At 37.3% G+C, this 26,752-nt stretch overlaps 1 protein-coding gene across 5 annotated transcripts in view; it reads right to left on the reverse strand.

Moving 5' to 3' along the window:
* Positions 1 to 9,315: 9,315 nt before the first annotated feature.
* GATA3 (GATA binding protein 3) overlaps positions 9,316 to 26,752 on the reverse strand; it is a 29,108-nt gene continuing 11,671 nt past the window's right edge. For 2 of the 5 annotated variants that reach the window (XM_073652434.1, XM_073652433.1), the window contains exons 4-6: positions 16,937 to 17,082; positions 14,742 to 14,867; positions 9,316 to 10,463 (exon numbers count right to left, since the gene is read on the reverse strand). In XM_073652434.1, coding sequence (XP_073508535.1) covers positions 10,179 to 10,463; positions 14,742 to 14,867; positions 16,937 to 17,082 — 557 coding nt within the window. In that variant the 3' untranslated portion in view covers positions 9,316 to 10,178. Of the gene's footprint in view, positions 10,464 to 14,741; positions 14,868 to 16,800; positions 16,881 to 16,936; positions 17,083 to 26,752 lie in introns of all 5 variants that reach the window. The other 3 variants (XM_073652437.1, XM_073652435.1, XM_073652438.1) reach the window with 3 other exon arrangements.

Genomic DNA, 26,752 nt, shown 5'->3' on the forward strand with positions numbered 1-26,752 from the left:
CTCCCAAGAAAAGACACTGGATTGGAGTTTATGTTACGCTGCTATCATTCGGTGATGTTGAGAAGTCTGGCCCAATCCAGCCCTTGCTCATTTTTATAAGTCAGCCTGTCAGCATTTTCAGTTGACATGCGGATGCGCTTATCAGTTATAATTCCACCAGCGGCACTAAAAACCGCTGGCGGCAGGGCAAGCCAGGACCTCCAAGGCATAGAGAGCCAGTTCATTCCACGAATCCAGCTTGGATACCCAATAATTATAAGGCACAGCGGAATCACGCTGGACGTTGGTACGGTCATTAAGGTACTCCCTCAGCATCTTCCCAAACTTTGCACTCCTTGTGAGAGTACCGCGCGCCTCAGGGCCTGTTCGATAGGAGGGTCTGAGAAAACTCTCCCAGAATTTTGACAGTGTTCCCCTGCCTCTGCTGGATTGAAGTTGTGTCTCTCTCGCCTGTACTCCTTGGTTAACCGTCCAGCGAAGTGTGCCCTCTGCCGCCAGCGTTTTCAGATGGAATTTTTTTAATAGTTCCGCAACAAGGGCCTTCTGGTACAGCCCCATTTTTGTAGACCTGTCCCCCTCAGGAATAAGAGATATAAAGTTCTCCTTGTAGCGAGGGTCTAGAAGTGTCACCAACCAGTAATGACTGTCACCCAAAATTTTGAGAACGCGAGGGTCATGGGAAAGGCAGCAAAACATAAACTCGGCCATGCGTGCCAGACTACTAACAGGCAAGACTTCCGTGTCCTCACCAAGAGGATGACTGACCATGCTCTCCTCCTCCTCCTCTCTGTCCTCTGGCCATCCACGCTGAAAAGACGGTATGACAGCTGTGCAGTTAGTACCTTCTATAGTGCATGAAACTAGCTCCTGTCCTTCCTTCTACTCCTCCTCTTCCTCATTGTCACCCAATCCACATTGGGATGAGATGAGGCTTGGCTGTGTGTAATCACCCTGTATGGTTCCTTGCTCCATCTCATCGTGCTCCGCCTGCAATGCATCCTCTTTGATTGTGAGCAGAGAGCGTTTCAGAAGACAGAGAAGCGGGATGGTGACGCTAATTATGGCGTCATCGCCACTCACCATCTTGGTGGATTCCAAAAAGTTTTGGAGGATGGAACATATGTCTGACATCCATGTCCACTCCTGAGGTCATATGTGTGGAGTCTGAACTGAATACCAATGGCCTTGTTGATGCTGGTACTCAACAACTGCCCTCTTCTGCTCACAAATCCTTCTCAACATCTGCAGTGTAGAGTTCCAACACATCGGGACATCACACACCAGTCTGTGAGCCGGAAGCTGCAAACGCTGCTGAAACACTGCAAGGGCAGCGGAAGCTGTAGCTGACTTTCTAAAATGGGCACACAGGCGGCGTACTTTAACAAGCAGATCCGGCAGCTCTGGGTAGGATTTGAGAAACTGCTGAACCACGAGGTTAAGCACATGGGCCAGGCATGGTACGTGTGTAAGCTCGCCTCACCTCAGAGCAGCCACCAGTTTACGGCCATTGTCACACATGACCATGCCTGGCTGTAGGTTCAGCGGTGTGAGCCACAGATCTGCCTTCTCTTTCAGAGCTGTCCACAACTCTTCAGCATTGTGTGTTTTTCACCTAAGCATATTAGCTTCAGCACAGCCTGTTGCCGCTTGGCCGAGGCAGTGCTGCAGTGCTTCCAGCTTGTGACTGATGTGGTCATTTTGGAGATGGAGTCTGAAGATGAGGAGGAGGCTGAGGAGGATGAGGTGCAGGAGCTGTGGATCGTGGGGGCAACCCTGATTGACCTAGGGCCCGAAATCCTTGGCGTCGGGAGGACGTGTTCCGTCCCAAGGTCTGACTGGGTCCCGGCTTCCACTATGTTAACCCAGTGTGCCGTCAGCGAGATGTACCATCCCTGCCCACAAGCACTTGTCCACGTGTCGGTGGTTAGGTGGACTTTACCGGTAACTGCGTTGTTGAGAGCATGGCTAATGTTTTGGGACACGTGCTTGCGTAATGCAGGGATGGCACACCGGGAGAAATAGTGGCGGCTGGGGACCGAGTACCGAGGGATGGCCGCTGCCATGAGGTTGCGGAATGCTTCCGTCTCCACGAGCCTAAAAGGCAACATTTCGAGCGCAAGCAGTCGTGAAATGTGAGAATTTAGTAGTGTGACCTGTGGGGCGTTGGCTGCATATTTGCGCTTGCGTTCCAAGGACTGGGGTATGGACAACTGAACGCTGCGCTGGGACAAGGACATGGACGTGCTTCCTGATGCTGCTACTTGAGAGTTTGCAATGACAGGCACAGGGCAGGAGGCATCTTCGCATGCACCATGGACAGGGGATTGGCTTGCATGCACAACAGAGGAAGAAGCAATGGTGCCACCCGCAGACACTGTTCCTGGACCCTGGGGTTTGGCCCACAAAGTCGGGTGCTTTGCTGCCATGTGCCTGATCATGCTGGTGGTGGTCAGGCTGGTCGTTTTGCCACCCCTGCTGATGCTGGCCTGGCAGGTGTTGCAAATGGCCTTTTTGCGGTTATCGGCAGAGTCTTTAAAAAACAACCAGACTCGGGAAGACCTAACAGTTGTACTGGCAACTTCCTTCGTGTTGGTGTTACAGGGAACGGTTGCCTGCCTTCTGTCTGCGGCCACCACACTGCTTCTTCCTACCTTTTAGGGTGCTCTGCCTTCCTCCCCCTGTGTGCTGCTGTCCTCGCTCTGAATGTCCTCCTGCCAGGTTGGGTCAGTTACTATGTCATCCACCACCTCATCTTCCACTTCCGCACCCTGGTCCTCCTCCTGACTTTCTGGCAATTGTGTCTCATCATCGTCCACCTCTTGTGACACTTTCCCACCGTCGCCTTCGTGTGACCGTGGCTGCTCAAATATTTGGGCATCGCTACACGTGATCTCCTCTTGCCCCGCTTCAAGTGGACCGGGCGAGAGGCTCAAATCTATAAATGGAAAAGTGAACAGCTCTTCAGAGTGTCCAAGTGTGGGATCAGTTGTCTCCGGGTACTTGGCATGGTGGGAGGAAGGAGGATCAGGGTGAGGAATATGCGGTCCAGACTCACGGCTACTGAGACCTGACCATGTGGAAGACAGGGTGGTGGTGGTGGTGGCTAAGTGACTGGAAGCATTATCCGCTATCCAACCAACAACCTTTTGACACTGCTCTGGGTTCAATAGTGGTGTGCTGCGGTCCCCTAGAAATTGGGACAGGAAGGTCAGGCGAGAAGATGTGGGTGTTTGTTGTGGCACAATTTCGGCTTGCCCACGGCCTTGTCCTCGGCCTCTGCATGCACCATTACCATCACGTCCAGTTCCCCGTCCCTTGCCATGTGCCTTGCCCATTTTAAATGGAGGACAGTATCTTCCACGCTCACTACAAATGACTGAGTTTGGAGTGAATTTATATGTGATCTGTGTGACGGAGAAAAGAGAGCTTTAAATACCTGGCCTGTAGGTAAGTATTTTAACCAGCAAACTGCTGTGAATTGCTTCACTGACACACAGAAAGAAATTTTTAATGGAGGCCAGAAATTGCAGTATTTTCTGAAAACGTATATGTAATCCGTGTGACAGAGAAAACACAGTTTTAAATACCTGGCCTGTAGGTAACTGTTTTGAACAGCAAAGCAGTGACAACAAATTTGCTGACACACTGAAAAAAAATATTAATGGAGGCCAGAAATGGCAGTATTTTCTGAAAACATATATATAATCCGTGTGACGGAGAAAACACTGTATTAAATGCCTGGCCTGTGGGTAACTGTTTTGAACAGCAAACCAGTGTCAAAAACTTTGCTGACACACTGAAAAAGTTTTTTAATGAAGGCCAGAAATGGCAGTATTTTCTGAAAATGTATATGTAATCCATGTGACGGAGAAAACACAGTTTTAAATACCTGGCCTGTGGGTAACTGTTTTGAGCAGCAAACCAGTGTCAAAAACTTTGCTGACACACTGAAAAAAAAAATTAATGGAGGCCAGAAATAGCAGTATTTTCTGACAACGTATATGTGAGCCGTGTGATGGAGAAAACACAGTTTTAAATACCTGGCCTGTAGGTAAGTATTTTGAACAGCAATCTGGTGTCAATTGCTTCACTGACACACTGAAAAAAATGTTTAATGGAGGCCAGAAATGGCAGTATTTTCTGAAAACGTATATGTAATCCGTGTGACGGAGAAAACACAGTTTTAAATAACAGGCCTGTAGGTAACTGTTTTGAGCAGCAAACCAGTGTCAAAAACTTTGCTGACACACTGAAAAAAATTTTTAATGGAGGCCAGAAATGGCAGTATTTTCTGACAACGTATATGTGATCCGTGTGAAGGAGAAAACACAGTTTTAAATACCTGGCCTGTAGGTAACTGTTTTGAACAGCAAACCAGTGTCAAAAACTTTGCTGACACACTGAAAAAAAAATTTAATGGAGGCCAGAAATAGCAGTATTTTCTGAAAATGTATATGTAATCCGTGTGATGGAGAAAACACAGTTTTAAATAGATGGATTTTTAGCGCTGTAATACACTGTGTTCCAAATTATTATGCAAATAATATTTTCTCAGATTTTCCCAAATTACCTGTATGAATTGCAGTCATTGTAATTTTCCAGTCAAATAACTATTAGAGTACAATTGAAAGTTTTTTGTACAAACTGCCTATATTAACAGCATATTTTTAAAAAAATAAAAAACTCAAACTGCACTCAAAATGCATGTTCCAAATTATTATGCACAGAAGAGTTTTCAACCTTGTCATTTTAATAAAGAACAAAAAAATTGTCATTTTTGAAATTATAAGCATTAGCAGGTTATTACAAACTGAAATCAAACAGTTTTCAACTCAAAACGTTATTCTAGGTGATATTACATTTGCACATAGGACCGCTTGTTCGAAAGGAGCTTCTGAACTCTCTCGTCCATTGAATTTGTCAGGTTTTGGATGGTTTCTAATTCAATTGTTTTGCATGAGGACAGAATCCCCTCCCAGAGCTGTTGCTTAGATGTGAACAACCTCCCACCATCATAGACACTCCTTTTGATGATGCTCCAGAGGTTCTCAATGGGGTTGAGGTCAGGGGAGCATGGGTGCCACACCATAAGTTTGTCCCCTTTCATGCCCATAGCAGCCAGAGATGCAGATGTGTTATGTGCAGCATGAGACGGTGCATTATCATGCATGAAATGATCTCGATGGTCCAGATGGATGGAGTGGAGGATGGCTGGTTGATGGACACCCCATGTAAACACGGCTATGGCGCTAACAAGGAGGAGGTGGAGTAATGTTTTGGGCTGGAATCATGGGGAGAGAGATTGTTGGCCCTTTTAGGATCCCTGAAGGGGTAAAGATGAACTCCATAATGTATGTTGAGTTTCTCAAACAGCACTTCCTTCCATGGTTCAAGAAGAAGAACCGTGCATTCCGCAGCAAGATCATTTTCATGCATGATAATGCCCCGTCTCATGCTGCACATAACACATCTGCATCTCTGGCTGCTATGGGCATAAAAGGGGACAAACTTATGGTGTGGCACCCATGCTCCCCTGACCTCAACCCCATTGAGAACCTCTGGAGCATCATCAAAAGGAGTGTCTATGATGGCGGGAGGCAGTTCACATCTAAGCAACAGCTCTGGGAGGGTATTCTGTCCTCATGCAAAACAATTGAAGCAGAAACCATCCAAAACCTGACAAATTCAATGGACGAGAGAGTTCAGAAGCTCCTTTCGAACAAGCGGTCCTATGTGCAAATGTAACATCACCTAGAATAAAGTTTTGAGTTGAAAACTGTTTGATTTCAGTTCGTAATAACATGCTAATGCTTATAAATTCAAAAATGACAATTTTTTGTTCTTTATTAAAATGAAAAGGTTGAAAACTCTGCTGTGCATAATAATTTGGAACATGCATTTTGAGTGCAGTTTGAGTTTTTTATTTTTTTTTAAATATACTGTTATCATAGGCAGTTTGTACAAAAACCTTTCAATTGTACTCTAATAGTTATTTGACTGGAAAATTACATTGACTGCAATTCATATAGGTAATTTGGGAAAATCTGAGAAAATATTATTTGCATAATAATTTGGAACACAATGTATGGAAAGGACCTGGCTGTATTCTGCAGTTCCAACAAGCAGATGGGGCAGAAAGACCGTGTTCTCTGGATTGCTTTTTAAGCAAATAATGAGGATTAAGATGCAAAAAAATTATTCCTGGCCCCTGAGACATGGGCCTATTTCCAGAAATATCTAACAGCAGCAGCCGACAGAACTGGAATGGAGCCTCTTGTGATATGTGCACTGCAGTCTGCTATATACACTGCCTGCCTATATACACTGCCTGTCTGATATCTCTGCAGATGGATTAGTTATTCCTCAGAAGGACTGTTTGTTAAGATGGATATGTGTAATGTACGGTTTTTCTCCCTACACTATCTAATACACAAGCAAATCTCTCCCTGACACAGCAGCACCTCTCCCTACACTGTCTGATCCGGAGTGACTGTGACGAGCATGGCGGCACCAGGTCTGATATTGACCTGATGACGCTGTGCGGCCAGCCAATCACTGTAATGCCCACAACCAACATGGCTACGGCATTACAGTGCATGGCAGGCAATCCCTGCATGTTCACTGGCTCTCTAAAGAGCGCCAAACATGCAGGGAGAGGACCCGAGTTCCTGCCCAAGCAACCCGGAAATACTCACCGAGCTTGTCGAGCACCATGATGCTCGGGTGAGTACCGAGTAGTGGCGAGCACATTCGCTCATCACTAATGGCTATGTCCCAAGTAACTGCTATAAAGAATATCTGTGAATGTTGTTAACAAGAGCTTGGTTTAATCATTAAATAATGTATGTATGCTATAAATTACCTTTATAGGGTAGACACAATTATATCTAACATTTCCTAATTACTCCAAGAGTAATGTTATACATATTTGTAGTTTTATTGCCAGATTATTTTCTCCCTGATCTGGATATTATACCATGGAGAGGGACATATCAATTGGATGATTTATGGGGAGGTGCATAAGTCCGCAGATAGCCAGAGGTGTCAGGGGATGTGCACACACTAAGTATTTTCAGCAGACATTTAAGCATCAAAAACATATCTCTTGGCAGGAAAAACGTGGTGTACATTTTTAAAGTGTTTTTTTATGTGTTTTTTCCCATCCATTTGAATTGTTGAAAAACACTGAAAAATTGAAATGCTGCAGATTTGAAACTGCTCCAAATCGCAATGGAAAAAATGAGTAACATGTGCATGAGATTTCAGAAATCGAATTCACTTTGAGTCAAAAACGCAAGATGGGGGGACGAGGCAAAAATGCAACATGTGAACAAGCCCTTAAGAAGTTTTTACACAAATGAGTGATTTGCAACATGTAATTAAGAGACATTCCATCATTATCTGTTCAGGTCACTTACCACTGGGAATCTCACTGATAATGGCAACAAAGGGGATAGTCCCTTTCATATTTATTGCTGTATTCCAAATATGTTTCCATATTTTATTTGAAATACATATTTGTTTTTTTTTTGTTTTTTAATAGTGTTTACCGTGTTGTATGAAGGCCATGTTAATTCTATGCTACAGGTCGATATAACTTGGCAATACAAAAAAAAATATTGTTTTTTTGTTTAACTTTTGCATAACACAAACATGTATTTAAAAATATGTCATTTTGTGTTGTAAAATTTCAAGATCCAAACTTTTTATTTTCCTGTGTAGCCATATGAGGATCAATTTGGAGGGACAAATTATAGTTTTTAATTACAGACATTTTCTGTTACTTATCAATTAACTCTTAATTTATTTTTTATGGGCAATGAGAAAAACAGCACATTTTTCTCTTATGCTATGCAAAATGCATTATAACTAATATTTTATGTACATTTTGCAAGTTATTATGATGGGAAAAAATATGTTTTTTCCATTATTTACTGTTTTTAAGTTAACAGTAATTTTAAATAATTTTTTTTTTCTTTGGAGGGAGTTGATTTTTTTGTCTTTTTAAACTTGATTACATTTATTGTAAATTGATTTTAGGATTTGAAGCTCTGATCATTTGATCACGTACGTAATGCTTTGGAATATTTGCCAGACGGTTTTACGCCCTGTTCTCAAAACATTAGTGATTTTCTTAGTGTGTATGTATGCTTGTGCGTTTATATGCTTGTAGAAAGCCTCTTTGTTCAACCAAACCAACGCAGGTCAAAAGAGAGTACTTTTGACCAGTTTAGACTGATACACAGTATGTCAGTATGCCAACAACAAAAAAATTATACCATATAATTTTTTTTTTTCACAGTGGTTACCTATGGCTAATTTATCTCACCGGCTTTACTGTGGGATAAGTTGTAGCTTTCTTTTGGGTGGTATACCTTGGAAGCTTCACTGGTGTTGGCAATGAAAAGTGTGATGTAAACAGGGACCTAAATTTGCAGACACTTATCCATTTTGAGCATACATGTAACAGTCACTATTACCAATCATCCGTGTCAAGTTGATTTTTTTACAATTATTGTTAAATAACCAAAGAAATGAGCCAGAGCATAAGTTAGTATACATGCAATGTGTAAGAGCATGTTCACATTGTGGCCATTTCACAGACAAAACACAAGAAAAAAACAAAATGAGCATGTACTCTATAGTAAGTAAATAAGTGAATAGTAATAGTACATGTAAATAACTTAGGGTACTTCAAAAAAGTGTCAAATGCATCCCACCACGACAAGGTGTACCCAATTGGGACGGTCCTATCCTGTCTGATTGGGTACACCTTGTCGCAGTGGGATGGCTTTTACACTTTTTTTTATCAAAATAGTGTTAACTACCGGTAAGTACCCCATGCTATGCTATTTATATGTACTATTACTATTGATTTATTTACTTACTATAGGGTATATGCTCATTTTTTTTATCTTGAATTACTGTTACATGTTTGGTCAGAGTAATAATCACCAACAATACAAGCATCTAACTATGATGAACAGAACTAACAAGTAACACCATAAGCAATAAGAAACAGTAGCAGTTACTTTTATTTCAATATGAAATAGCTGAGAAAACTTCCACATAATACAATGCAAAGGAGAACTGATCCCCTAAACTTTATAGTGATGGATTTATGAATGAAAGTCTTGAGCAGGCAATTAAAGATAACTTAGCATAGATATTTTTGACCCACCCCCATCCCTCTCTGTCTGTTCAACCCTCATTCACAACAATAGACCTTTTTTCCAGGCAAGGTCTTTCCGTATATATATGTATATATAAATGATTCACAGGTTTCATTTTGATAGTTTTTTTAGAACAAATAGATAACAAAATAACAAACAACTTTATTCAACCGAATGTAATCTATTTTATTTTTAAAAGAAGAAAAATAATATGAAAACAATAAAAGCAGTTCTTTACACTAGCAGTAAATAAATTTATACAACCAATCAGTCTGTATAATATGATGAAATAAATCTACATTTTTTTTATTATTCTGGTGTCTTTGAAATTTACATACAAACAACAATTACAGGAACTTGTTCACAATGCATTGAGGCCTGAGGAATGGGCTAGCTGTACATCCACATTGGCAATATCGGTATAATAACACTGATTGCCTGGGACCAATAGAACACCCTAAGAAGAGGCCAAAATCCTGAATGTATGAAGGGTCTACAAGTTTAATGCATCAAACAACTCCAGCCAGCTAGAGGAAAACAACACTGGCAATTTGTTCACTTTTTTAGACAAAAAGTATTGCAATCTATAAGTCTTAAGTTTCCAAAGCCACCATCTCTATATAGTCTTGTGGTCCTTCATGCTTTTTACACAGGTGCGATAAAAGTCTCCAAAATTTACAATATAGAAGGGGGTTTTTTCTATTGTTTTTTTTTTCCTTTTTTTATATTTTTTGCAATGTTCATACCTTTGTTCACAGCACTAGAAACCCTTATCAACAGGGAGTCGAAGTTTAAATGGCTTATTCACAAATGGGATCCAGATTCAGTGGTCAAGAATGTGCAGATGCCATAGTGAGTTCCTTTAAAATTTGCTAGCACTACATTTTGTGAGCTTTTAAATAACTTTCTGTCCATAGACATTGGGAAAGGGGGGTCATCAGTTTGCAAAAAAATGCAAAATAGAGATGAAGTCCTAAGGAAGTTGCAAGAAGCAAAGTTTAAAGTCTAACCCATGGCAGTGACCATACTGGAGGGATGATGAGGTCCAAAAGACAGGCCGGACGATGGGTGCATTGGTGTTGGTGCGCCCAGCATGTGGCCAGGGTGGCTAAAAGGTGAAATGTGACTAAGCGTAGACATATGCCTGGAGAGGGCGGCAGGGCTGAATGAGCTGCCCTTCGTGTAGTCCTCGAGCCCATCATGGATCTTTTTACTCTTTTTCGACTTGCTAGACATTTTTCTGTTTCTGGTCTGGATTCCTTCCTTCTTCATAGTCAAAGGTCTGTTAATCTAAACAAAAAATAATTATTTGTTTTTGTTTCCCCTTCCTTCGTTTCTTTGCAAAGTGAAGGCACACAAGAAAAAAACATGGTTAATATGTTTAATTTTGTTATATAAAATATAAGAGACATATAAATACTGGGTTTGAAAAAAAAAGTCCTCATAGAGCAGTACCCATTTCAAAATATACAACATTTGCCTCGGACTAGGGACCCTTAGGCCTGTTTTAAGGGCCAACCCTATATCTATGTACAGACATTTTTTGATCTGATCGATATCATTGCAGGAAAATAACATATCGTACATACACAACAATCCACATAAAAAGGGACACAAACCCATAGAATATTAAAAAACTGCTATTATTTTCATCAATATTATTTAAGTTTCATTTAGGTAAATACTATCAAATGTCAAATAATGCAATTGCTATTATTAATTATCATTAATTTCTACAATAAAAGTATTTTTTATTATTATTATTTTATATCCTACAGACCTGTATTACAAGGCACTTTGCAAGTGATGTAGAAATTTGGACTGTGCCAAGTATTATCCAATCTTACTTGGATATCTAATATAAGTCTTATTATTACAGTGTGTGTTAAATATCCCCTGCAATTTTCCCTTTCTGTCAAACTGTGATGCTTTTATATATGACCTATGACTCCTGAACCACACGTACAGCATTTCAAAGTTTTGTGCCATGAACCAGAATGAACACACAAAGCTGACATGCTTCTGGACTAAGCCTGTCTTACTGACAGCTGTCTGTTCCAACAAGAAATTGCTCAATGTGAAACATGTCAGCTTTTACATGCTGGTCTATACAGCATAGATTGATTGCATTAGTCTGGTGCCATTCACCTAACAATTAACAAATACTTGCCAAATTGTTCTCTTACTCTATAAAGGTTGACCGTACCGTGGTGAGGTCATCCAATAAAACAGTGGTGTGCGGCTTTAGAAATAGGGAATTGTTCATGATCCTTACAGAATCCTACATGAGAGCAAGACCCCATTATCTTCCTAATTAGCTACGCATGTTGTCAGAGGTGGTCAGTTTTACAGCTCTTGTAAGCAGCATCTGTCAGAGCAGGTTGTCCTGAGTAATGGACGGCGATTTAACGTCAGCGTTGATTTGAAGCACAAAATCTACATATAATAAAAATCATTGCAAACCTGATCAGTGTTGTCTTATCAATATTCTATGTGCCAGTTTATTAGACATTCTGCATGTTAAAGTAACGATTTTCCGGAATTTCACTATATAAATTAAAATATACCTATAGAAAGATTACACTTTTGGTTATACCTAAGCTTCACAATTTCACATCATGTATATTGTACTAGATAGTACATAGTAGTAAATGTAAAATGCACTAAAGTTATCAAAATTACAAACGAAATATTGTAATGTATTATTTTAATGGAACAATCATTTCACCTGGGATATATTTAATCTGCCTTGTAAAGAATGCTCAACAAGGAGACTTTCAGTTTTAGTTCAAGCAGCTTTCAATAAGTCTTTATATTTGGTGTCTCCTAAAAAATATAAATATCAGTATGTGTGTAAAATATATATAGATATATGTACAGTATAAATATATATAGTGTGTGTATATATATGTGTGTGTAATATATATATATGTATGTATATATATATATATTACACACACACTGATATTTATCTTTTTAGCAGACACCATATATTACAAAGGAGATGCAACTATATTCAAACTGTATTTTATTACTGCTATTTAAAAAAAAATATTGGAAAAATAATTTCATTGGCGTGCATGTTTTTGATGTTTTTTTCAAAAGGTTTTTTTTTGCCTTTTTTTTTCGTTACGTGCATCTAAATATATATCATAAAAATATATGCAAATATATCTATTTTTGGATCTATCAGTGACTCTTATTATAAAAATAAGTACTGCTTAATATATATTTTTACATGGTTTCCTGTTGTTTTTATATAGGGAAAATATATATTCTTGTACCGTGTTAGCCAGTAGATAGAAAAATAATTAGATTTAAGAGTCCTCAGTGGTTGATACTTTTTAATGGCTAACTGAAAAGATGGTAACAAATTGCAAGCTTTCGAGACTACCTTGGTCTCTTCATCAGGCACTAGCCCGATGAAGAGACCAAGGTATTCTTGAAAGATTGCAACTTGATACCATCTTTTCAGTTAGCCATTAAAAGGTATCAACCACTGAGGACTCTCAAATCTAAATATTTTTCTGTTGTTTTTAAAACTTCTGTAGTTGTATCACTGTTCTGTCATACATTTGCCCTATAAAAGTTCATGGGTACCATACAATAAGCTATACATCTGAAAAATGTACAGAGAAGTAGAGTGTGAAAAGAAACTAAAAACTGATAAAAGTACTTTACTAACATTCTATACTCTACTGTACTATGCTGTATTGTGTAGTAATAGTGTCGCACATTAGTATCACTATTATTCTTCATTCCTAATATATATATATATTGGTTGGAAACAATCAAAAATATGTGACCGCTAGGTGTTTGGCTAGACTGTAAATAAATCCATGGATAGTAACTTGAGCAGTCATATTGTCTTGTAATGATGTCCTTATCATAGTGTTTGTCATAAATACTGAGGAATTAATTAATCTGTCAAAAAAATAACAAATGTGGCACAAAGAATTGCTAAGTTCAACTTGCTAAACTAGTCACTACAACAAAAATCTCCTGCTCTGCTACAGAGGGGTTAACAAGAAGCAGAATCTTCCTTACTATCCCAGACCAGAAACTATTTGCCTGCAATAAATATCTACACCTTAGAAATATGAGACAAGTCTCCGAGTTTCATTTGCAGATGTGAAATGATGACCTATTTTACATAACAGTCTACAGCTCATATCAAAGGACATATTTAATGAAATGAAAATAAAGCAAGCTTAATCTTGCTATGGGCTTGTTGTGTTTCACACCACATAAAGACACTTAGGCAGTGTGACAGCCAAGTGTAAATATATATATGTAGTTTAGTAGCTCTTAATGAAGAAAAATCTGATTTATTTTTTTTTAAAACCACACAACCTATAAATGTGATGTCTGTTACTGATCTTTAAATATATTACGTGATTTATATTAAGACGTGTCAGAAGGTGTGTAAATTGAATTTGCGGTCATTTATAAAGATTGGTATATGATGTATTCCGCACGCAAGATTTCTTTATTTCAAAATAATTAAAATAGACATTTATTCAGTATGTAGTAAAACATGGTGATATTTCAGAAAGGTTTCCTTGTGCCATAATGACATCAAAAGCTAAAAATTATAAAATAAAAAAAAAAATGAAAACCCAAAACACTTAAAAATAAAACACTTAAAATGATCATGAAAAAATTAAATAAAGTATTAAAATAAGTAAATATTTAATATGAATGAATATATGTGTATATATATACACTGTTTATAAAGTGAATGAAAACTGCAATAACCCAGATATTGACTCTACATATCCATTTTATGGTTTTTTTTAGTTGTATATTCAATTGTTCTCTGATGAAAGCACATTTACGATTATTTATAATTATCATTATCACTGATTTAAATGATACGGATAAATTTAATGCAAAATTAACTCTTGTTTTCTTCTTTGGTATTCATTTCATAGCTCACTTTTAACAATGCTATAATCCATTAAGAATCATTTAAAAAATAAACCATGATCCTTATTCTAATACGGAATTATTTTATAGAGAAAATATTCTATTCATAAAGAATTGTGTAGAATAATTACATTTTGCCGTCTGGTAGAGAAAGTGTTAAAATACGGGAAAAAACTAAATTCCATAACGGAACTCTTAATAGATGTATTTTTTAACACTCTCCTTACTGGATCACAAAAGTAAGAAGATTTTAACAATAAAATTTACATGAAATGTCAGATCGAAGAGATCTGCAAAGAGGGTTAACAATTTACTGGTTTTGAGAACAACAACATTGAGGAATTTTTCAAAATTAGTAATAGCCGTAATTATTAAATATGTCATATAGTATAAGATATAGGCCTCATCTATATAACACTGCATTGCCAGAGAGAAGAAAAACGGAGCGTAATAAAATATTATTTGGTTCATTATAACTTCTCACTTTAAGTACTGCAGCTACAGTGCTCATAATTAACTTCCAATTACTTTACTTTATTGAGTCTGACTAGTCTGGGCACATTTTTTTTTCCAGATAACTGAGGCAAACATTTTTTCATAGGGAAGAGCGCACTTTCTTAACTAGTAGTATAGACTTACATTGTGCAGCTTGTAGTACAGCCCACAGGCATTACACACTGGGTCACCATTGGCATTCCTTCTCCACAGCGTAGTGGTGGTAGTTTGACAGTTTGCACAAGATGTACCTGCTCTTCTAGCTGCGGACTGAAAGAAGACATTATATTTAGTGTTACAGCGTGAATACAACAGGTGATAAGTGCATCAATGCTCAAACAAAACCGGCATATAGTAAGAAGTGACTAGAATGTTGGTAAGAAAAAGACTAAGGGGTTAAATTCATCAACATGCATACGCTACGTTATCCCTGCCGTCTCTCATGTACTGTGGTGCTGCCTTAGTGATTGGTTTTCCTTTAAAATTGTAATAAGTCAGATCTGTATTTACAAGTGATGACATATAGCCATTCAAATAGTATGCAGTTTTCCTAGTCCTTCCTGCTGTGTTACTCACTTAATGGCTTACTTTGAGGAAATTGTTACTTGGGAGTTATCTAAGGAGTTCAGATTTCCGGCAGATATTTCCTGGGAAGTTAAATTCACATATAAGGAGGGAGTGGAGATGGGGCCAGCTGCCAAAAAATCAAAGCTTTGAGAGTTCCCTCCTTTTTGAAAGTCTTTCTTGTTAAATTTAAGGAAAAGACAGATACTTAGGCCGATAGATAGACAAATGGATAGACATATATATATGGATAGATAGATAGATAGATAGATAGATAGATAGATAGATAGATAGATAGATAGATAGATAGACAGATAGACAAATTGATGAAGTTCCACACTTGGGACTAAATGTTGCCATCATGATGGGTCAATAAACCATCACTATTTTTCTGACCTTGGAGTGCTGACTATATTTACCTAGATATAGATAGATAGATAGATAGATAGATAGATAGATAGATAGATAGATAGATAGATAGATAGATATGTGATAGATAGATAGATAGATAGATAGAAAATAGACTAGAAGCAGCACTCCAATGGAAATATGTGAAGAAGGTGGCCTACATTCACCTAGATACCCATGATGTTTCAGCTTCTCATTTGAAGGCTTGCTTGAGAAAGGATCCAAATGAGGAGCTGAAACGTCTCATGCATCTGGGTGGATATAGTCCACCTTTTCCACTTATATCCATTGGAGTTCTGCTTCCATACTATTTTTTCTACATTTGGAGGCTTTACTCCGGTTGCTTGTGCAAGTATTACACCCACAACATTAGGAATGTGCTGCTATTTTTCGAAAGGAAGGAAAGAAAGAAAGAAATATATATGTATAACAGCTACACAGTGGAATATTGGGTGGAAGCCCCTGGACACTGACCTGAGGTCCACTATATGAAATATAAAACAGGCTGGCAGCGCTCGAAATAAAGTGTAAAATTAAGTGGGGTACTTTTATTGGCCCGTCTCAAATGTAATGTTTCAGCTTCAGAAAAAAGAGCTTGAGAAAGGTCCTCATTTGGACCAAAACATCAACATTGCCACCATGGGCCTTTAAATATATTTCTATATTTCGGAAATAGATAGAAAGATAGATAGATAGATAGATAGATAGATAGATAGATAGATAGATAGATAGATAGATATGTGATAGATAGATAGATAGATAGATAGATAGATAGATAGATAGATAGATAGATAGATAGATATGTGATTAGATAGATAAGATTTTAGTATTAATTTTTGCCAACTGTTTTGGAACTTTAGAAACATTATGTTAATTATATTATTATAATTGTCAAATTATTCCTATCACAGATATGCATTTCTTAAAATGAAATCTGAAGAATTCAAGAGAACTGACAAACGTGTATCCTTTTACATTGTATGTGTCGTCTTCTACCATGTTTATTTATAAGGTCTTGTTCTAATGTGATCAGTGAAGGGATCACTACCGCATTAGTAATTTAATTACAGGGACTCATTGTTGTCTAATGAGGATAGTTAAAGCCATAAGATCTTTTGGTATGTGTAAATAGCTCTGCGTGCATGACGCCAAATATGTGTGAGAGCTAGAACCCAAGCAGATGGCAATAAAAATGGGTAATGTGGGACCAAGAGTGTCTAATCTTCCTTACTTGAAAACAGTTCTTCTGGCCACTATAACAAGTCTTTTGGTGGAGATGCCAATATCCTGCTGAAAGCTTCCCTTCCTGAGCTGAGGAGATTAGAGAAAGAAGAGAGTTGGTGTTTGCATGTTGGTTTCTCACTTACCAGCCTTCTTTTAGGTTTAATGAGGGGTCGGTTCTGGCCATTCATTTTGTGATAGAGTCCACATGCATTACAAAGATAATGCCCGGTGCCATCTCGCCTCCACAGAGGGGTTGAGGTTGCCCCACAGTTTACACACTCCCTGCCTTCTGAAAACAAGATTACAAATGGTTGATCTCTGAACAACATCATTTCTAGAACAATTCACTACTAACATAGCCGTCAATAATTATAAATATAGGAGCTAATATATGTGACCTGCTTACAAGTAATGATATTTACTATGTTCTAGAGTCATAACATCTATAAATGAGCAGCTTATTAATAAATAGTACAGCATTACCAGATACTAATATGTCTTGTCCTAAACATTATGCTTCTTGTAAGATTCATAATATACAAACATATAAATGTATATAGCAATAACAATAGGACACGACAGGAAATGAATAAAATAAAACAAATAACACATATTCAAAATGAAACCCTCATTTCATAGTTTACTTCCCAGGGAGCATTGAGTTTATACAGATAATGTGCTGTAAAATAAAACAGCATTGTCATAAGACTAAAATGGTTAAACCTAGTGATTGGTGATGACGAGTATCATCTATACCGAGGTTTAACGTTTTATATGTCTAAAAAAAATCATATAAATCCTGTAAGTGAAATCTATAGGAATCAGACTGAATACTTCAAAGAGTTGCAACAAATAAGACTTTTTGTGTATTATGTTTTCATGTTATTTTCAACCACTATCAGTAAACCAGTAGTATATATAATGGAGGGGGCCTATTGGTGATAAGGGATAGGAACATTTACAAGAATTTTCAAGAAATAGTCTAGGATCTTGAATAGGAAACGTACAACCTATCTGTGAGACTTACTATTTGGAATGAGTACCCTGAGGAGTATTAACGACGAGTAAGGTCACCAAGCTACACATCACTGCTACATACTTATAAAGTAAACTCCATGTAAGAAGGCACACATCCATAAAGATAACCTACTCGATTGACTAAATACTTGTTTTTCTCCCTTTGTTAGCACAATTTACTGATCAAATTGCAGATATATGTATCTTATGTTCAAGACTACATCCTCCGTTAGAATAAAGTAGAATTATTGAACATAATATTGGCCTAATATGAACCAATGCTTTTTCTTGTCCATAAGAATATCATTGTATGGGGCTGTACTTTTTTTAGCATGTCTTTATAGTTCTATGCAATACCAATATTGTTCCATGTTGGAGACATCCACATATGTGAGTTCTATTTCCCAATCTTTAGCATTCCTTCATCATAGTTAAGGTAAGTTAATATTTCCTATCAATTAGGCACTAATGCACCATACTGACTGGAAAATGTAACACACTTGTGATAAAATCTGAATTATATTGATATTATTTATTATGCTTTGCTTATATAAAAGATATTGAATGCAAGTAACCAGAGAAAATTCTGCATTCTTATAACTAATGCACAATGTGAAGGACTGTTTTATTTATTTATATATTTATATATATATATATATATATATATATATATATATATACATTTCGACTAACATCCGCGCTAATCCGTACCTCCCACTCCCGGCTTCAAGACTTCTCCCGAGCTGCACCTATTCTTTGGAATGCTCTACCCCAAGAAATTAGGATGAACCACAATTTACACAGTTTTAGGCGCTCCCTAAAAACACATCTGTTTAGGGTGGCCTATCACGTTTCCTAATCAAAGTCCTTTTATATTCTCATAGACCATTCCTTATTTCTCCAAACATAAGTCTCCACCCAACCAAAAAGCACTAGATACTGGCTGGTGATAAGCTCATGCAGCCTCTATCTATCCCTCATCCCCTCAAGATGGCTGCACCATCCTTGTAAATAAGCCATTGTACTTTGTGTCACCCCCACCTCATTGTAGATTGTAAGCTCTTAGGAGCAGGGTCGTCATTATTTTTGCTGTAATTATTGTATTATCTTTAGCTATGTTACTTATGACTGTTGTACATGAACCTGTGAATTGTTAAGCGCTGCGGAATTTGTTGGCGCTATATAAATAAAGATTATATATATATATATATATATATATATATATATATATATAGGAATGACTATATAAATTAGTACTCTGGAAATGTAATAATTTATAAAGCCCTCATTTGCTCATCTAACTTAGGATTTAAGACCCCCAAACACAGTACTGTTGATCAAACCGCACCGATTTCATCCCTACTTGCCAACCATCTAATGCATATGGGAACTCCCCATTTTCTCTCAATAGATAATGGTTGAGAATTACCAGACATGTTGAATTCAAATGCCCAACAACAATTTAACCTTTTTTCCATATTGAAAATACATGCATGCTCAGCCGAGCAGACAAATCTTATTTCTCTGTGGTAGTTATAGATAAACCTACTGTCTATGGCCATCTCAGGAGCACACTTAGCCTCCAAACTGAGAATAATGACATTACCATACACATTTATTGACAATATGTATTGTTAGGCAAAATTGAGATTACTATGTAATCTATAGCTAGCCATACACACTACATTTATATCAGTTGAACCTGCCAATTTTGGTGGCACTGGCTGACCAACTAATGTGTATGTTGGTCCCTCGACTCTCCCCCAAATGCAGATGTTGGGGAAAATAAGGGAAAGTTGGATATACAACTACCCTGTCCTATCATTCTAGCAGCTTACTCCCCTGCTCCCATTAAGAACACATATACCATCTGCTGAGCTGAGCATGGATGTGTGTGGGGGAGTTGGGAGAGATAGTCATCAACTGAACAACCATTTGGCCATCAGCTATTTTCTAATGCATGTGGCCAAGCTAAAGGCCCCCATGCACATTAGACTAATGTCATCCAAACCCACCAAACTTATCCTGTTTGGCCAACTGATTTTTGAGTGAGATGTTGGCTGGGTATATCCGATTTAGAGACGTCAATTACTTAGTTCTCCCGTAAATAAGCCACCGGTAGAGATGACTATTGGTGGATTTCTCATAAAGAACACAGGAGTGCTTGGCCCAATGAGTCCTCCTGTGTATGGTAGAGGCGGCCAAAATAGCTGTCAGCTGAACAATCGGCCAAAGCATCTTTCAGCCAACAGCCATCAAATTTTGTAAGGATGGCTTAAGAGTGCCCCAAAGAGTGACCCACTGGCACCAATGAAACGCTTGTTTGACATAATTCAATGTTAATGACACTTACATCAAAGCAATTATTGTACAGATATCTTATAGTATATGTTCAGTCTCACTAATATTTGCAGCATAAATGTTGTAAGTTGCTCCTTAGCACTAAATTATAAAGAGATAAATAAACATTTCAGTCAGGTTTTAAATGCAATCGGATAGTATGTAATTACTTTCTAAGGAAAAACTGAGGAGTGACCTAAATCATTTTAAAACTTGCAAACTGTCTGATTGCTCAGTCCACCCATGGCCATGGCTATTTGCCACTGGTGGGTTAGGCTGTAAGCTTTGCAACCTGTTAAGGAACAATTATATTAATTGGGCTCCTGATTAGTAATCTACATATATTTATGACATAATCGCAATTGGTGTAAAGGTTACACAAGATAATGCATGTGTACAACTTCTGCACTGCATTCACGTCAATAAATAATATGCCAAACCAACTATGACACCTAGTAATGTGATATTTGGAGATGTCTGGATAAAATATTGGGCATGGCAGAACGGGGGTACATAAAAGATTTCTTTGTAATAAGCATGTAATTAGTCCCACTAGAGTTTGGTTTCATGAAATTGTCTGTTTGATCTCTGCCAGCCTAATGGAACACAAACTTCAATGTATTAGTGAGGCCTATAACAATGTAGTGAGAAAACCTTAATTAGAGTCATATTCTCAACCCCCTTTTCTGGGTCAATGAAGCAATTTGGATGATGTATTTTATGGCGCTGACTGTATGTTTGTCACTTACATGCTTACACAGGCCCGATCTTTATCATAGCCACACGCTTAGTAGTTTTATTGGAAGAGTAAGTGCCAAGATGCCCACATCTGGCCACATGCCCACATCTGGCCACGCACATTACCATAATACACTATTATAATGATCATACAATTTATGTGATCCTTATTGACTAGGAACTGAAATTTAGTAAGAAGTCAGTCACTTTTGTCATCTTCTGCCTACGCTAAGAGGTTACACTAAGCGTCAAAGAAGAGCAACACAAGTGGGCAAGATCTTTATTTTTGTATCCTATATTTATTATCATGCCAAAGATATGCCACTGGATGGGCTATGGCGATTGTAAAGGGCTACTCTACTTTTTAAAAATTGTTCGCAATGTATATCCCATTAAAATCCAAACATATTGCTGTCGAGGAGGGCATTGAACCTAAGTTTTATATTATATTCTTCTCAAAACTACAAAATTACAACTGAACATAAATGTAGTATGTTATATGTATATATAATATGTATGTATTCTAAATATTCTAAAAAATATATATATAGTTTTTTCAAATCTGGTGCAACTATTTTCATGAAGAATAGAAAAACAAAAAATAAAAAGTATGCCAATTACATTACTGCCTATAAAAAGAGGAAGACAACATTTCATAGGACAAGTTAGAGTGAGAAAACAGTGCTGGATTGATGCAAGCAGGAGTTACTGTATACCTGACAGCAAGCGCTGCGGAATCCATTAGCTACTTGGTACTGTTTACAGTGCTGTCAAAGTCGACACTTTCCTTTCTGGGACACTGTATATCTATCCTAGAAGAGATGTTGCACATGGTGCAATTATTGAGCAGCCTACCTTTACACTACTGGCGTTCACAGACATACTGGCTTCCAGCAATTAAAGGATTAAATTCATATTTCCCTAAAAGATCATTGCATGTAAAACATTGCTTGACTACAAATTATACAATGCACAAGATACACACAAAGTGATTTAGATATAGAGGATTTATATATTGTATTTTCAAATCTAACCTAACTCAAGGGGGCCTGAAAAAAAATAATTAAAAAGAAATTTCAGATGATGAAATTTTTAAAAATATAGAATTTAATGATCTTGCAATTTATGAATGCGGTAATAAATAATGCTTTGGATGAAGATAATTCTCCATTTTACATCACTGAGATCTGGGAAAGATAATGTAAACATTTTCAGTTACAGGACATTATGCAGGAAAATCCAATAGAACCCCTGCATTCTGATCATGCACTAGAGTCATGCGTGACGCTCCTTAATTCCAGTGCTACGCATACTTATACACTGCAGAGATTCCTGAAACAAATGTATATCATTACAGATGGAAAATTGCGTGACTCTATGAGTCTGGGATAAATCAAAAAAAGAAGGAAGAGTTAGGAGAGAATGTAAACAGCCCGGGCTCACCTGCAGCTAGCGGCCTGTTTGTTTCTAATAACGTTGTTAACGTTGTGATACTGAATATTTTTTATTTTGGGCTCATTGACACCACGATAGCAATATGAATTATCTGTTCTTGCTCCATGTGTATATGATGTTTCGCAGCAGTCTAAAATATTGCATATTTATATATATATATACATATATGCATGTATACGTGTGTGGGTCTGTCTATATTTATACATACAATATATATATATATATATGCTTTTTTATATATATATATATATATATACATATATATATATGCATACATAAAATATATACATATATATATATATATATATATATATATATAAAAAAAAGCAGGGGCAGCAACGGAACAATGTGGGTGCAACACTTCCCTTGCTAAAAACCAGACCATACAAATAAAAAAGTAACAACTGGAGGCAGCACTCCAAAAAGATTAGATATAAAAAGATGGTTTATTAGTCCACAGTCGTGATGTTTCGGTTCTGAAGTGTGAACCTCTCTCGTCACTTTATTTATATATATATATATATATATATATATATATATATATACACACACAATATTTTGGTCTGCTGTGTGCATGTATATATGTATTTATACATGTCACGCACATATATATGTTTATATATATACACGTATAAACACACACATACAGTATTTCGGTATGCTGTGTGTGCATATATATGTAAATGCATATATATAAATATATATATTTATGCATCACACACACATATATATATACATATACACACCCAACAATTGTATATATACATCGCATTTGTATTGTAGGTATAGATCTATATGTGTATATAAGTATATAGATACACAACTAATATTGGTAGTAGGATGTATTTATGAGGTAGGCCCGAATGGTGTTTTTGTGGCAATAACAATGGTGTAGCACAGCCTGGTTGCTCATTGGGTATATTTCCAGCTCTTTAATAAGGTTTGATTCGATTCTATCTGATCATCCAAAAGTGAAAGCGCAGTATTGCTGACTGAGCCTTTCTGTGGTAAATACCTCTGCCATTTGCATATTAAACAGGAAAACCTTTCACATTCTGCGTGTTTCAGCGAGTAATAACAATAATAACAGCAGAAAAAGACAGTAAAATGGAGGTAGCAGCAGGATAATTGACAGAGCAGATTAGGAGCTATGAGTTACCTCAGGAAAAGATTATAGGCTATGAGTTTCCTCAGGAAAAGAATAATCAGTTCATCATACCAATTCGGTATCCAATCTTTCAACTTGTAAACTATTACTCCTCAAGACATTTTCTGTCACTAGAATGGAAAGGGATTTGATTTTTTGCTGATATCTTGTAACCTTTAGGCGCTGGGATAGCCACATTTCTATGCATTACTGATATATTGTTAGGCTTTTCTGTTTTATTTTTTTTATATATACTTGGGCAACTTTATAAAAATATTGATAAGGAAATAAAATTGCATTACCACCCTTTTTAATATATAGTTTTCCTGCGTTTAGGAGTAATATTTATTTTTTAAAATGCTTGAAAGAGGTAAATGTAAGAAAAAAAAAAAAAGAACATGTACACAATGTATACTGATATATTTACTGTATAAAGCATATAGCCTGTGTGACAATGGGTATAATCTGGGCATTTAGGGGCCTGAAGACTAAGAATTTCTAAGCTTGGATGCCTTAAATGCTGTTATGCAAATGCAGCGTTATCAGAGGTTACACTTTACGCTGGAATTTCGGTAAATAATGGCCTATTTATGCCAATATCTCCAAAATAAGCAAAGCATTTACTGCATCACTAAATACACATAATGGATTTTCAGAGGTCTCAATTTGCAAATAATGTGAATGAAAAATATCTATGCAAATCCTGTCATGTTATTTTGTGCAAATCCATCTACCAGGATGCATTGCTACCTCACCCTAACTGTACCCAAAAGATACAACTCATTTTAAGGGGAGGGGAGGGGGAATCTACTTCAGTTAACCCATTTAATGCCAAATAAGGAGCTGTTAGTTATATTCTACGGAACTCCATGATTTGCACAGTAAGACGCGGTTTTATATTCTTCCTCTTAAATTCAGGTTAATATTTTTATTTTTAGTATACATGTATTTGTTTTATATATATATATATATATATATATAAGCGAAGGTATATCAAAAGGCAGCACTCCAAATAATTTTTTAGAAAAAAATGGACTTTATTGAGCCCAAAAAGCAACGTTTCGGTTCACAGAACCTTTTTCAAGCAGCTGCTTAGATATATATATCTAAGGGTATTTAGAGATTTAAAACAATAGGATGATGACAAATTGTCTCGCATTTTCTCAACCGAACTACCCACCTAGTTACATATTAACACCAAACCCTAATATTTTTACATGATCTATGGTTATGCTTTCTTTGTAGATCTCTCAACCCTCCTTCTGTGCATAGTCTACATGCATATAACCCTGTGAATGGAAGGTAATAGGTTATTTTTCCAGGTGGGTTTGGAGTGACTCCTTTCAAGGTCTGAACAGTAGACAACTTAAGAGGCCCTGTTTACTTTAAAAGTAGGCGCTTATACCCTATTGTTTGCCATTAGAATACATGCATTCTTCTTAAGCAGTGTATGACAAAATATTGATATCTGTCACCATAGCTTTGCTCTTGTTCTTTGAAGAGAAGTAAATCTTTTGAAGGACTAAATGTTTGCATGGAAGACAACAAATCATGTAAATTGTGGTTTCCAATGAGTTGCAGAGAACAAATAAGAAAAGATTGACCTAAATTCTGCTTTCAGTTACTGTGTAAATAACAGGTTGTCATTGCATCCCTCCTTACTGTTATAGAGAAGATTAGGAGCATCCTGTATAGAGAACACATTTACTATAAGGGGGACAGCTATTAGAAAGTCATTTCTCATGCAAAACTAGCTGAAATGTTATTTTCCCCTGTCCGTGACTGGCATCATGAACAATAAAGAATTTATTTAAAGGCTCAGATGAACCTGGTTTATCTAACCTCATGTCAATCATATTCCCCTCCATCTATTGTGCCTGTGCTGTGTACCAGAATCCACAGGAACAGCATCATGTACAGGCCTAACAGCTGCCAGTGTACTTACTTCTGTTATGATGTGGGGCCGTTATAAAGGAGCCCAGTTCATGTAAAGTCTGGTTCCTGCACTCTACACACTTGAAAGAAACACAAGCACCACAACCACAAGGTTGTAACTGTTTCTTTCTCTTAAGTTTGTGACTCACATATCTACACTTAGGTAGAGCCCACAGTAGTGAGATTTCTCTACTAGCCTTCCTAGGATTATTTTTTACTTTTTTTTTTTATTTTCAGTGTTCTCAAATACATGCATTTGAAATATCACAGTTTAGGGTTATGGATGTTTTCTACTCATAAACACCTCTGTACCTGAGCTTGGGGTTTAGTAACCACACTTAGTGCTAGAATAACAATGTGTGACCTATTTCCCTGTCTGCTGAGCGCCACTGTTCACACTGCAGCATTCTCCACTGGGCTGCACTGACAGCTTTCTACACTCTCCTCACCAATGCTGGCTTTTTCACAAACCATTCTAAATTAGCTAGATACTTAAGGATTGCAATTAACCTACTGTAATGTGAACTGTGCAAAGCAGCATCAGTTTCAGCGCTGGCCCCAGAGTTGTCTCCCGGTGGCAACTAGTCCAGAAGGCTGACTGGGCATTTATCTCTCTTACTGCACTATTTATCCTCGGCACCATTCTATTCCTGACCCTATCAATATTAGCTGCTACACTAGCATTGCAATTAATGAATTGCAAGTTCCTAGGGTTTTCCCTGTGTACAGGGCATCCGATCCCTTGTCCTCTGGGCAGCCTGGCCACATCCGGACCCTATTAAACTCCTTGGCGCTGGATAAACAATGAAACTGTCGCGTGCAGCAGTCTGAAAATAATTGGATTAAGTCAAACATATCAGCTAAATAGATCCAGTCCCAGCCCAGACAAGCAGAGCAAATGTCACCCTGGAAAACCCCCCAGATCACACAGCCGGGTCCCTGACATTGCCAGCTCTGCACTCTCACAGGTCACACACTACTGAGACCACTGACAACTAGTTCTGCTCTTGGTCATTACAGTTAGCCCTGATTCCCTGCTTCATATCATAATATACAGTATGGTGGAAGAAGGAATGGTGTCAGGATAGATAGATAGATAGATAGATAGATAGATAGATAGATAGATAGATAGATAATTATATAGATAGATATAGGTACATAGATATTTAGATATAAAGACAAAGAGATACATATAAAGACAAAGAGATAGATAGATAGTTAGATAGATAGATAGATAGATAGATAGATAGATAGATAGATAGATAGATAGAGAGATGCTCTTTCTGATCTTTCAGTATTATTGTGAAAGTCTTGTTACACCAGTGTA

The sequence above is a fragment of the Phyllobates terribilis genome, unplaced genomic scaffold (genome assembly GCF_046119375.1).
Source record: "Phyllobates terribilis strain yellow unplaced genomic scaffold, ASM4611937v1 Scaffold_11__3_contigs__length_659146591, whole genome shotgun sequence".
Classification (NCBI taxonomy): Eukaryota; Metazoa; Chordata; class Amphibia; order Anura; family Dendrobatidae; genus Phyllobates; species Phyllobates terribilis.